The sequence below is a fragment of the Pempheris klunzingeri genome, chromosome 1 (assembly GCF_042242105.1).
Source record: "Pempheris klunzingeri isolate RE-2024b chromosome 1, fPemKlu1.hap1, whole genome shotgun sequence".
Lineage (NCBI taxonomy): Eukaryota > Metazoa > Chordata > Actinopteri > Acropomatiformes > Pempheridae > Pempheris > Pempheris klunzingeri.
The window spans coordinates 3,157,960-3,172,443 of record NC_092012.1 but is presented as its reverse complement, the minus strand read 5'-3'; the positions used below and the strand labels follow the sequence as shown (position 1 = coordinate 3,172,443).

At 42.8% G+C, this 14,484-nt stretch overlaps 1 protein-coding gene across 1 annotated transcript in view; it reads right to left on the bottom strand.

Annotated features, from left to right (window-relative positions):
* crtc3 (CREB regulated transcription coactivator 3) overlaps window positions 1-14,484 on the bottom strand; it is a 33,699-nt gene that overhangs the window by 4,970 nt on the left and 14,245 nt on the right. Inside the window, exons 5-10 of the mRNA XM_070834511.1 lie at window positions 9,725-9,787; window positions 7,608-7,711; window positions 3,249-3,287; window positions 3,079-3,164; window positions 2,287-2,336; window positions 1,220-1,440 (exon numbers count right to left, since the gene is read on the bottom strand). Of these exons, the coding sequence (XP_070690612.1) occupies window positions 1,220-1,440; window positions 2,287-2,336; window positions 3,079-3,164; window positions 3,249-3,287; window positions 7,608-7,711; window positions 9,725-9,787 (563 nt within the window). The remainder of the gene's footprint in view (window positions 1-1,219; window positions 1,441-2,286; window positions 2,337-3,078; window positions 3,165-3,248; window positions 3,288-7,607; window positions 7,712-9,724; window positions 9,788-14,484) is intronic.

Below are 14,484 nucleotides of genomic sequence, written 5' to 3'. Positions count from 1 at the left end.
GATGATGACTCACTCCCGCAGGTTTCACAGTATTGACAGTCAGAGGTGGAACATGCTGAACAACCAAGCACATTCAGATAATACACTTTGATCAGAGCTGTGCTGCGAGGCGAAACCCCAAACCCCACGAGAGGACGAGCACCGAAGCATTAATCCATTTCCAGTGTGTCACAATTTTGGAAAAAAGGAAATCTGTATAATTTGACAAGGAGAGATTCTGCTGCTTCTTCTTTTTGCACATAACCAAAAAACTGTGGGAAAGTTTTTCAACGTGAGGTGTGATGAGTTTAATTCCCTTCATTCCCTGGAATTTGTAGTGTTTTCAAACATGGAACGTTATTCTGCCCTTCATTTAGGTCTGAATCTGGTTTTACTTTGTTGTATAGAGATTTACAATCTTTATGTATCTGTACGTCTTTATAGTTGCAAAATGATTCTTTCTAGTCTAGTAACAATTTAACATGTTTAAATTGATGATAACTGGTATTTTTTTAAACCTGGCCCCAATTTTTATTTATTTTTTTACATATTTTGGGTTCGAAAATGACTGGTAGGTCGAATTTGCTCCAGTAGATCTTGTGAGTCGGCTCCTAAGAACAAACAGCAAACGAGCTACAATGTCTGTAGTGTACGGATGTAAAGGGACAACGGCACCAGATCAAAACAACGTCCAGTAAAGTGATTGATTTTCCACTGACAGGCTCAGATTGTTATTTAAATGGATGACAGCATTACGGAAAGGATCCCTACAGAGAGAGACCTGGAGGATCCTTTTGGTTTAGTTAAAAACTACCAGAGTCCATTGACAAAAAAAGAAGGTAATTTTACATCGTCGCTGCCGGTCTGCCACCGTCTCTGTCGGTTGTTTGTGTTACTGAGGGTTACAGGCTTTTTGTCAATGGAGTCCGGTGGGTTTGAATTTTAAACAAAAAGGATCTCTCTCTCTCTCTCTCTCTCTCTGTGGGAATCCCCTCCATGATGTTGGAGGATGAGAGAGCAGACAAACATTTCTGCTACAAAAAAAAAGTCTTTCTTTCCTTTAATCACTGCCATTTTACTGTCAACATTACCTAAACATACAAGTATTGTAAAAATGAAAATAGACCCGTAGAAAGCTGCTTTGTTTTAAGAGTCAAATGTCAAAAGAAGGGTGGGACCCACACACTCATACAGGCCGAGGCCGTAAATACACACAAACACAAAGCTGCGCTCCACCCACCTTGTGAATTGCCGATGCCTAAGTGCATCATGGCGGCCGGCAGGTTTCCGGTGCTGCTGCCCCCGCTGAGGTTGGGGTACCCTCCATTGTCCTCAGGGTCCAGCGGGGTGGAGAGAGGTGAGGGGAAGTGCAGGTTGCTGAGGTCGGGCAGAGAGCCGCCAGTATTTAACAAGCCCTGGTAGTGGGACAGACCGGGGTTCTGCTCCGGAGACGGGAATATACTGCAGCGAAGGAACACGGGACACTCGTTAGCTTCATCAGATATTCATGGAAATATTGTGCATAATCAAAGCAGGGTCATTAAATGTGCTGCCGTTGTTGTTTCAAACTGACAAGACATTTCTTTGACTCCCATCCACTCGTTCTAGCCTCTTCTTTTTTTCCCACCCACTCTCCATTTCCTCTATTATTTCTCTAATTTCCATCTCTGCTCATATGCTGCAGTAACAGCATATGAGCAGCCACAGTGACTCATTGTTGTCGGTCCCCACACAAGCGCACGCACAAACTGGCACAACACAAAACAATGAACAAACGCTTGCCTCCACAAACATACAAACAGTGTGTCCCACTCAGGCAGAACAACAGACGCAAATAAGGAGCAGCTTGGGGCTGGCTGCACAGACCATAATGTTCATATCCATCATTCATCGTTCATTTCCACATCATGACAGAGGAGATCTTTCCTTAATATATTGAGTTAACTCTATGAGATAACTTATATCCGTACCATATTGTAGTATCATGGTACAGGAAAGTCATGACACGACACCGGAGGTCATTTGCAGTGGGGAGGACAATAGTGTTGACAGACTGCTGTTAAACAATGCTAAGGGAATCTGACTGTAATCACTGTGTTCCTTTACATTTTCAAAGGATTGGAGGTGTAAAGAGGAACACAGACTTCCTGTTTGACGAGGCAGGAATGTGCGGCATCTCATTTCTACGTTTCTATTGTTTCTGCTGACCAGCTGCAGTCCGTGTGCCACCGAAAACCATCATTAATGATGGTCTGGGTACAAGTGAACAAAAAGAATTTGACCTTTTGTTTTTGCCTTCAGACTTACTTGATTCCAGGCACTTCACATGATTTAGGCCTTGATGCCAGAGATTGGACCTGAAACAGAAGCACAAAAATTACAATTTACTTGCCTAACACTAACAACACTACTTTTTTGCCCTCTGAATATTATTTCCTGGTTGATAGGATACTGTAGATTGTTGTTTGCCCATCCAGCACCAAAGTTTATTACGGGATTAAGAGGGAGGATGTACAAATATGTTTTTTGTCTGTGGCTTTGAAAACTGATTCAGTGAGATACCTGATCTATTAAATGAAACGTGTCATATCTTCAAGAATATCTTCATTAATCCAGATCTTGATTCATCTTTCAGACATGAAAATGTGACGTTTAATCTCACGTAGTGTGTAACAGCAGAAGACGACTGATTCTGTGTCCATCACGTTCGTCATTTTCCCCCATGATGCTTTGAGGGCTGTAGTTGTTGACATTCCTCATTCAAAAAAGTCCGATCACATATTTATGGTTGAGCAGGAAAGACCAGCACGAACGTGTAGTCTGACACATCTCTGCTAAGTCACAGCAGGAACTGAAAGTTTCACAATCATCTAATCTGACACAGTGACATTGTCAACAGACGTAGAAGTACTACACAGTCTGATCCCGTCATTATGGTCATAGTTCATAGTCACCGTGGGAAAAAGGTACCCAGATGTGAGAGCAGTGAATGCCAAGATGTGCAGGTGATAACCCACTCCTGTGAGGGGTTACCGTAAGTCAAACAACGCAGAGGGCATCAACAAGGCAATGATGTAAGAGGTAATAAGTGAGTCTTACCTTCTTGGCTTCCCACAGCTGTTTGGGAAGAGGCTTACTGACACCGATTAGACTCTCCTCGTTGGGCAGCGAGGGGAAGGAGAAGACTGCAGGAGAAAGTACACTTCAATTAAACGTGTTCTACAGATAAACTGATTTAATTACCTCTTGATTATTGAAGCTCAGCTCACCATTTCCAGAGCCGTCCACCTCTGCCTCGTTTACACTAGCTGCACCCGCCGGTCCACAAGAAACATACAAGCAAATGAAAAAGAGGAGAGAGGGGCAGAGATGATCGATGGAGAAATAAAAAAAAGATACAAAAACAAAAGCAGAGAACCATTAGAGGATATTCAATATTAGCTGGCAATAACCAATCCCTCTGACAGGAACAGGCCTTTTGGAATACGCACTGCAATTACTGTGAGGTTTCATAAACACAACAGCCGGGCATCTGGCATCATGTTATTAGTCACACAGATGAGGAAAGGGGGGAAGAAGTGTGGTGGTGGTGAGGGAGGGAGGGAGGGAGCGGGGGTTTATAGACTTAGAAGGAATAAAGAGAGGGCCATTGTTTTTGTCGTGCCACAAAGAGCCTCTTTCTCTTCCTTACTGTGCACTTGATGCCAGATACAAATGCCTTTGTCTTTTCTTCCTTTTAACTTTTGGGTATTTTGTGTGCAGCTCTCATGTTTAGCAACAACACTTCCGGTACACTCTGTTACTTATTAGGAAAATGTTTTGTGCTTCTCTTGAGGTCTCCTTCAAGTCTCCTCATCAGTCAGACTTGAACTCGGCTTCTCTTCCATTAGCCTTTGAACCGCTGCCCGCCCGTTCCTTCTCCTCACATGCTCTCAGTCTCTCTGAGGCCCATTCATTTTGAGAGGTAGCTTTTTTTCGGCTGCTGGAACAGATGGGACAATGAGGTGATACAACGGTCTGGCATCTTTGTATTTCCCCTTCAAAGACGTCTAGTTGCTGTTGCTCACACAGGCGCAACTGGGACGGATACAGGACAACTGGGATGGAAAGCGGCTGGCTTGTGTCCCTGGCTGGATCGCTTACACTGCGCAAAGCACTCAAAATTTGTGATGTAAATGCTCGGGATTAAGACAAAAAAAAAAAAGAGCGCAGCAGTAATCAGAGGCCTTTCAGCTACAGAGGAAACATAAGATTTCTTATGACTGATGCTGCTCCTTTTCCACTGACAACAATTGGCAGAAATTAGATCGCACCATAAAGACTGGAGCTGAACTCCTCTGCTCTAAGTGTTTCCACCCCGGTAGTGTGACTCATAGCTGTAATTCCTAGTTAGATGCTTCTTTAATCAGCCAGGGCTTAACACCACTCAAAACCCGCTGAAACCTTTAGAGGTGTCAACGAGGCCCTGGGGCTTCACGGCTCTCAGTGCTCCTGCGATGGAAGCACTGAGGCGACGAGGCTGCGCTGCTCCTTCCCAAACATGAAGCAGTTTAGTGTCACAGCCTCTACAGGAGGAAACGATATCCAGCCTGTGCAGCTATGTGTAGTATGTGCTGGTGGACTATATAGAGCAGACTGTATTCACTGTGTGAGCCTCCACAGGCAGCTCAGTTCGCCTTTGGAGAAACAGTTATCTCTTTGTGTATACAGTTAAACTATAATGCCTTTATAGGCCTGCAGGCAGCTTTGCACAAGGGAGCTGAACCAAGCTGAGAAGTAAGAGTTGATTGATCTATGAGTCCATTGATGGAAAAGAGAAACCATTTTGATTACTGATGAATTGTTAAAGTAAAAACTCACTGGTTCCAGCTTCTTTAATCCAAGTATTGTATGGTTTTCTTAGTCTTCTATGACAGTGAGCATTAACAGAATATCTTTGGGCTTTGGACTGTTGATCAGACTAAAACAGGACCACTCCAGACGTCTCCCTGGGCTCTGGTAACTTGTCATGGGGTTTTTATTTTTAGTTATTTGCTGACATTCTGTGGAATTAAATAATTAATAGAATGTATGATGAAAATAACATGGCTGTAACAAACAGAGGGCAACCATAAAAGTGAAATACTGGTATCAGCTATTTTTGTAAGCAACACACACACACACACACACACAGGGGCCAACTGGGTCTAAGGTGAGCCGTTTAAAGCACAACAGTGTGCTGTAATTCATCTGCAGCAGGCTGATTCTGTTTGTGTGTGAAACTCATACTTGGCCCAGATATTAAGGCAATATCCTGTTTAAACTTGTTGGCTAAACACAGTGAGTAGTAATGCAGTGCAGGCGCACTTCACTCAAGCGCTCCACACTTCATCAGCATCTGAGACGAGACCGACGTGACAAACACTTTCAAATACACACTGGACGCTCGGATGGAAACACAAGGGGATGGATGAAGAGGATGAAAACAGAGAGAGATGAATTATTTGACTCAGAGTTAAATCTTTGCCACTTACAATCCAACTAGGAATGTATAAACAGAACGTTTTGAACCAACGACGGCCTGATGGTGATTTGTGTAACCAAGCCCAGAGCGGAGGCTGAAAAGCAGCTGGCTGGATGGACTGTGTTCTCTGTTAATGAATGACCAGAGGAACAGAAACACAAACACCATAAACTAGCATGATCGCTACGACATGGGCCCAGTGGAGGAGCAGCCTGCTCGCTGCATGTGTAGTTTAAATCGCATGTGTGCTCTGGGCTGCGATGACCTACAGCTGTGCTTTCACAAGGCTGCAGCTTCTCTAGCAGGAGTGATACAACGATCTGCCTCTCCAGACCGTTTCCTGGCCTTGTTGACGGCATGCAGGTCATACTATGAATGTTCCACCTGCTGCTCATCTGCTGATGGACAGTCCTTCACACTCAGTCTATGAGACAACAAAGGATTGTGTCATATCAGGTCGGCAAGATCACTTTAGTTCTGCTTTATGAGTACTTAACCCCAATCAAGCCTGAGCAGAAATGTATTTATTTATTAAGTGTGAAAAGCTAAAAATAGCCAGATCTTTTTCCATAACAATGGTGAAGAATCTTGCCAGAGGAAGTGATGATAATAATCACTTGATCTGAAGGAGTTTTCATTGTTATTATGGAAAATGTGGAAAGTTTTGCTTGTGAGCAAAGAGCTCCTCCAGAAATGTTGTAAGATCCCAATAAAAATACTTTGCTTTGAAGAATAATTCATGACTGATGTGGTTTTTCCACATGAAAGTTCGAGTTAGAGATGGTTAATTTTTTCTTATTTCATATCATCCAACCCGGGTTACTTGAGATCGCTGATCGGCAAAGGCCAGGGGGCCGGTGGGAGGGGGGGGGGGGGGGCGTGCCAGTGAAGTACCAGCATGGACGGCTTGGTCTTAGTGTTAAAGCAGTAGCATCTTGTATTTAGGAATATAATGGGATTTACACTGAGGTGAGTCGTGCTACTGTAGGATATGTATTCATATTCATCAAACATCTTAATCTATGTGTAGCATTGTTTAAATGATTAGAGTTTAATGTGGATTATTGTTAGCAGAGCTTGAAACTTTCTATGTGACAGGACTACACATACATAAACTATTTATACAGCGTTATATAGCGATGTCTCCTCTATCCTAACAACTGTCTGTGTGTGTGTGTGTGTGAGATAGGTGTCACAGTAAGGATTCAAAATTCACTCGTCACTCGTGCTGATTTATGTGCTCAGCAGGTGGACATGCTGCGCCACCAGAAACACCTTTAAATGAACTGTAGGGCACCGATTCTAGAGAGTTCGGAGTAAATTAGTTCAAATTGCCTTAATGTCATCATTCCCTTTAATCACTGATATACTTTCAGTGCCCACTTAAAATTAAAATATGCACGAATTGGACGTAAGACTTCTTCACTAGTCCAGTGTGAATGTCCACAGATCCCGACAATTCATGCACACACGTTCATGTCTTTAAGTCTTCTAGTGTCAAACTGTGCACGTACTTTGTTCTGTATTCTGTGTAATAAATATTCTCCAGTCCCTCTCACTCACTCGTGTACTGCAGCCCTGAACTTATCTAGAGATCACACCCAGAGTACGTGAGAACCTGAACAGCTGAATCATTTGGACCGGACATTAAACGGACCTGCCAGCTGCCCAGTACAAAGGACATGTAATGTTTCGTTAAGCCCATAAGCGAACAGAGCAAGTCGCTGTCCGCAGAATTCACAGCGTGTTGATGATCACGTGACTGCCGTCGAAAAACTTAGTAACTGAGAGCACTTCTTAAAATAAGACTATGGAGTGATGGGATTGAACCCTGCCTTTTTAGGAGAAGCCTCCAAAATTCTGATAAATAATTGGCTTGGCTATTCAAGAGGTTTTAAAAAGTGTACAGTAGTGCAGCTGAGGAAAATGAAGAAGTGTCAAAAGGACAAAAGGGTCAAATGATAGAGGAAGAAGCCACCATGAGCTGAGGAGGAGTTATGAACACACTAAAACAAGAGCATTTCTTTCAGGACATGGATGAGGAATTTTTTAAAACACGGTCGAGAAGACACACAAGTATGTCGTGTTCAGTGTGTGTGTGTGTGTGTGTGTGTGTTACTCTCACCATTACGCTGGGGGGGACCTCGACCCATCTGCTGGTTCATGCCAAAGGGGTCCTGGGGGTTTGGGTTCATAACGCTCGTATGAAGAGCAGAGTCTGAGTTGGTTCTGTGTGGGAGGAAGAGGAGGAAGGAGAGGAAAATGATGGTAAGTGTTCCAGCACCTTGGACAGAGGCAGAGGATTTGTCAGGGCTGTAAGGTCAGTGAGTCACTCTCCTTCCTGCTCTGCCTCCACACAAGCTGCATTCATGTGCGAGCTGACACTGACCTCACTCAGAAACATCCCCACAGCACTGGGCTCTGGGTTCAGCAGCCTGAGCTGAAAACACACTCCGACTCCGTGATGAAATAACAATCACCTTTAAGCACTTAATATAAACATTGCTATTGCTGGCTACCCTTAATGATGAAGGGAAATACAGGGAAAACATCTGCATTATCTCTTACATCGTCTGGGAGGGTTCAAAAAATACTACTTCGCTTTAACGTGGAATTGATTTGACAGAAATTAAATCTATGAAAAGAAAATCCACCAACTGTTTAAGTAAAGATGTGAAATATTCTGTTAAATAGTCTTTTTTTGTCCAATTGGAGGCTACAAAAGATTATTTCATCTTAGAAATTAGTCTCTTGTGTCCAGTTGTTAATCCACACTTACACATGTTCAGTGTTCACTTGTACCAGGCGCACACACACACACACACACACACACACACACCTATATCACTGCCGCTGCCAGCTCTCTCTAGGGCTTTCCATTAAGCCTCAATGGCTTCTTTCCTGCGTCACTCCTACTTTCCTTTAAGTGCATCGAAGCAGATTGCAGTAATCAAACTGAAGTGATCCACCTGAGTTTGATTTTATTCTGTCAATTAATGGCGGACAGATTTAGACTAAGGAAACAGAATCACTGGAGAAGCTCCTCACAGTCAGATCTGAAAGCTTTTTAAGAGCTTAACATACACAGCTGTGTGTAAATGGTTTGGTTGTCTGGGCAGGTGTTAAATAGGTAGCATGTAAACAAACAAACATAGAAATATCACCAGAATGATCATCAGCTAGACTGTCTGAACAGCTTACATGCTTTTTTAACTTATTTTGAACTGAAAACATGGTAAGCAACACAGTATCTAAGGAACAGACAACTTTATTCTTTAGCTTTATCTTTTTTTTACAGCCTAAATTAGTCAACTTCGATGAAAACTGATATTTTGGGGAAAATTAATTTATTTGCTGTCTGGAAGAGAAGTTAAGAGAGATCAATGTCATTTTCACTGCGGTGCAGATGTGTTTTTCTTAGCTTGGGTCTGATGATGTTTGAAAAGTTCTTCTTTTGTTTTTTAAAATTACAACAAAGAGTTTTGGGGAGATTACTTTATATTAGACTTTATATTTATATATTCTTTTAAACGTATGGTTCTGTTTATCTGTGTCGACACTCACATGGGTATCACTAGAATAAAAAAAAATTGAAATGATACTCAGGCACTTTGTGTATTTTGGAGGATACAAAAACAGCCTTTCACAAAAGAACCCATCTCAAACCACTTACAATAAGAACAGTTTCAGAGCGAATATTCGTGCACATTTTGAATAACTTTCTTCTTCTCTGTGCATGAGAGCTCTGATGATCAAATCCAAATGAATTTGCATTGAATTCCATCAAGACACAAATAAATCTGTTTCATTTTACAGTTCAAACACTTGAAGAAGGATGTAAAGAGGCTGAAAGGAAGAAAACGTGATTAAAGAGCCGTGATGTTAGATTGCGAAGGAGCCGTGAGTCCTGAAGCTGGGTTAGCAAGAGAGGAGGTATTGATTAATGTTTCAGAAATATCATACTGGAAAGATGAGTGGAAAACTACAAGGAGAAAACATAATAACCATGACAGTCTTTAGCTGAGATTTTGCGGCCCTCTATCTCAGTGCTTCAGAGGAGGAAAGGAGGGGATTATCGAGATGTTAAAAAGCAGGCAGAGGTTTACAAAGGATAAAAACCAGAGCGCAACGCAGTCAAAAGACAAAGGACAGAATTGTTGGCGTCTGTGTGAACGAGGGGATAAAGCGGTAGATAGACTGAGGGAAAGAGAGGGACAGAGACAGAGAGGGGTCAAGGGTCACCTGTTGAGTTGTGATATTAATCTAAACCCAGGCCGTTTTTCCTCAGTCCATGGCTGCTGTTCCCTTCAAAGAGAGACAGAGGAAAAGCACGACAGACAAATTTAGTGGGTGAAAGCACAGACCCCCTGGCTCCTGACCTTCAAGACCGGGAAGAAGAGAAAATATCTTGATCAGTCTGTGTTGGCACATGTGTGGAAGGAAGAGAGACCCGGGAAAACACTCAGATACAGAACAATACCATTGTTTCTTTGAGGAAAAAGGAGAGAGGGAATAAATTTGAGGCAGAGTGAAGACAGAGGAGATAGAAAAACTGGAGACAAACAAAGGCAGGAGTGCTAACGAGAAGGATGACCCAGAGCCGGGCTTATAAACCTGCAGCTGAGGACCAGTAACAAGATGTTCTGCCGTGTCTAGTGGGGAAAGAAAAACTGGTGCGACACAACCAGCTCTCTGGGGAATAGCTGGCCAGAGGGACAAACAACGTAAACAACTTGATGTGAAGGGTCCTTGTGTGAGATGGAGTGGGAACACTGCCTGAATGGGGTTTTTTCTCAAGTGTTCAGCAAAAAGGGGTCTTGACTCTTCCTTGTGATGAACATACATAGAAGCAACTGGTCTTCTAAAAATACAAAACGATCCACAAAGATTACCTTTCCTCTCTGCTGGCCCCGGGCAGCATCATTACTGCAGAGCCTGCAGGGGGCACTGAGTTTCATCTCAATCTTAATTCTTAGTTCTGCCAATGAAAACACCTCTGGCATCCAGCCAGATGTACACATTAAATCTGCACACAGCCTACGCTGCTGAGAGAAATTACTCCGCCAAAACACCGGTGGTGGGGTTTCTCTGCCACTGTGTTGAGTTTGTGCCCATTTCTTTGTGTACTTCAAACAGAGGCAGCTCACAGTGAGCGGATCATGTCGGAGTTGGAGCTAATAAATGTGAATTACTGCAATGCAGGTGAGAGAGAAGACGTCACAGGGGTTGGTGTGTTCAATCATTGAACCCATCGTCCATGGGAATAGTGGATCAATCAATTCAATGCAGACTTCACTGTGAATTGGTGCAATAATGCCGAATTCACAGTCAGGTCCATATAAGTAAGACCTTGTTGTTGACAGTGATTGATTCGTATATAAAGATCCCCAAATTCGAGAAATCACTAAAACTGCATAAATTTGAAGCAAGTTTGGGGACAAACTGGGGAACTAGTTCATTAAATATCTGTCGTCATAACACAATAGCCGGAAAGTTAACCACGTCTCCAAATTCACAAACAACAGTTTTACAACTTCATTCACTAGCAGTTATTATCAATTCTTGATCAGCCTCCATATTTTGACTGCACAGCCACCATTCTAATTACACAATATATTGTGTTTGCATGTAAATGTAACTAAATGGGTGATAACAGTCTGATCACAACCAAATTTGTCCGGTAATAATATTTGAGAAAAACCATCATGGCTCCTGGGCTGCTTTGTTTTTGTACATCTTGTGTGCTTTGTGGCGTCAGATCAGTTGGAAATAGAAAGTTGAAGTGAGCAGGGGTTTTGCTGCTGCAGTCTTACATGGTCTGTTATGTAACCAGCAGGTTGTTATGTGTAAATACATACAGCTGTGAAACTTACATTCCAGTATTGTTACTAATCAGAACAGTTTCACTTTCCAGAAAACCTCAGAAATACGTTTGTGTAGCCGGATGGTCACACTGAAAGCAAGGCTACTATAATTCAAGGCGCCTCCAGTCATACTACAGGGGACCATCCCTGTCCTCTCATGCACCGTGACGTTTGAGGAGTTGTGTAAAAACAATATTGCACATATAACATAACCTCCACCAGTGTTGCGTCACCTGACGAGCCAGTAGGCTCATCACGAGGGTGTAAAAGCCCATATTTATGTTTAGATGTGACCAATCAACCAATCTGACATAATGACATGCTGATTTTGTTTTAGTTTGCTGCTGCCATGAGTTGTCCTGCTGCACTCGCTCATGCTTGGTAAATCATGTTGAATTAAACAAATTAAAAACTAATTTAGGACAATGCCTTCCCAGCCTATACAATACATCTACTGTAGGCTACTTTAATCAGCTAAAATAGTACTGAGTTAAAGAATAACTTTGCTATTTTTAAACCTGGGTCCTATTTTTACACCTTTTGGGTGCCTGGTTGTTACAGAAAGTTTTGAAATTGGTCAATAAGATCGCCTCAGCCAGCAGCTGTGAACAGACTACAGTGGCTTCAGATAATCCTTTTGGGCGACAGCCCTCGTCAAAGTAGGCCCACTAAAAGTGCTTGTTTTGGCAACTGACTGACTGATTGTTACTGTAGGTGTCTGACAACAGACAGATCTGTAAGATCCTTTTTGTTTAACCAGAGATGTCCACCAGACCTCATTGATAAAAACTCTAATTTTACCATACAGACCACAGTTACTGGTCTACTGCTGCCTCCACTGGTTTGTGTGTTTGTGTTACTGTGTGACTTTGGTGTTTTCTTGTGTTGGTTCCAATGCAACTAAATATTTGTTTAACTTGTGTAAAATGTTATGGGCCTATTTCAAACGTAAAATATGTAAAAAAAAAAAAAAATAGGGCCCAGGTTTACAAAACCAAAGTTATCCTTTACTAATGAAACAAACATACAGACAATGGGGTAAACCAGCCTATTATTATGCAAGAATGGTTGAATCAGACCAGCAAAGGTCTGACCGACCCTCATGTGTGTCAATATTGTCCTACAGCCTCCCTCTACATCTATTAAATAAAACACTTCCACATCATTTCAACAATATTTACCGTCAAATTTTGAAGAGGGATACTTTTAAAATACAGCCGCCTTAAACTTGTATGGCACTTGAACTGAGCTATTGCCACCATTTGGTGATGTCCGACCTAGACGGAGGATAAAGGCCCTCAAGAATCACCACGCCACATCTCCCAAAGATGACATTTTAGGCTCTCTTCTCTGGAAGGGAGAGCAGCCTACAGGGAGCTTTTGTCTGAGATTTCATCCCGAGAGAGGCTGTACAGGAATAGTTGGCCAAAGACGGGTGAATGGAGGAGGAGGAGGGCGTGGGACTGGATCAAGGCTTTGACCCTGAAACAGATGGTCTCCGAAGGGACTCATCCAGGGCTGTACTCAGGTCTGATGCCTGAGGACCCCAGGAACCAATCCCCTCTCAGAAACCCTCTTCCCAGACACCAGCGAGCGCCACATTTCTGAACAAGCACTGTACTTTGAGTAAACTCTAGAGGACAGATTGTGGACATAAAAAATGATGGCCCGGCTCACTGCAGATGGACAAAGTGGGAAATGACTACTGTCTCTCCTGAAGAAAAATGGCCTCATCGAATCCAGAGAGATGATAAAATCTGTTGGCCAGACTGCTGGTCATGGAGCGGTTAAAGGCTATGTGAACAGCTCTGTTCCCCTGCATTTCTGTCATGCCTGACGATCCCCAAGCACCGGCTCCAAGTCTTGATCTAAAAGAGGCTGGAAAGCTGGCATGAGTCATCTTAATACAAACATGCAGCAGTGCAAATGTGATGCAGTTGCAACCTAAAAACTTCAACAAATGTGTGTGTTTCAACTTCAAAAATACACTCTACACACTCTCTGCACATCTCTCTCCGTGCCCTTGTTCTCAGATGTTTGCTCTGCGCCAGTCGTCAGCGTTTGAGAGGCTGGGAGCAGAGCAGATAGCCGATCGATGTCGTGGTAGTTAAAGCACTGAAACAGTTAAAAGAGCTCTGTGGCTCTTCTCCAGAGCCGACAGCGGTAATGCAGTACAGATGTGGTTGGCGTTGTAAACACTCACCGCCCCGCTCTCCCCTGAGACGGACAAGCAGGGAATCTGCCTCTCACTGCAACAACACAAGCGCCAAAGACCATTACCATGGATGGAAGTTGAGGCAATGATTTGTTCTTGTGTTTTTAAATGTATAAAGTATAATAACAATCATTTCTGGCAAATGAGTGCAACAAAAGATAATCTTCTTCAATGAGATTTCCCAGCAGGCTACTGAAAAAGGAGCCTCCCAAATCTGGCTATGTTTCAGTCCAGACACTGATTTCCCATTTCCCCTCCGACAGCGTGTTAGGGCTTTATTAAAGATACAAGTTACGTCAGCAGTCTAAGAGTAAAAACACTACAGTATTGTGCAAAAGCAAAACTATGTGCTGTTCATTCATTTTGTCTGCATCTACAGGACAAGGACAGGACACTGTTGCGAAATGTGGCTGTTGAAATGACATTAATCATGATAAAAATGTGTGAACTTACCAGGTTTCAGTGGAAACATCTGTACCGAGTATGACAATGACAAGTGGTGCAATTTTGCTCCCAGTTTAAGGAAGTTGATAAAACGTGGAAATTCGCAATTAGAGAAAAAGACTAAAATTGCAATGAAGTGCAACAACTGAAAATTAGATATTTAAATTGTGGAGTTCTGCTCAAACCCAGGACACAGTGCGGTGAGAGCGCACCGTTGGCAGCAGCAGGGCTTGAGGTGAACAGGGCTCCTACTTAGAGTACAAGTGTAATGCACATGGAAAAATAAATTCTTTATCATGGAAAATAAATAAATAATGACATTCTAAGTAGTGCACTTTAAAGGCAGGCTCTGTAACACTGGAGAAACTAGCAAGAGCGGCTACATTTTGAAAGGATCCCACCTTTAAAAATCTCCCTTCAGAGAAACTCCCCCCTGTACGTTCACTGCCTGAGAGTCTGTGATAATGAGAAGTCTCTGT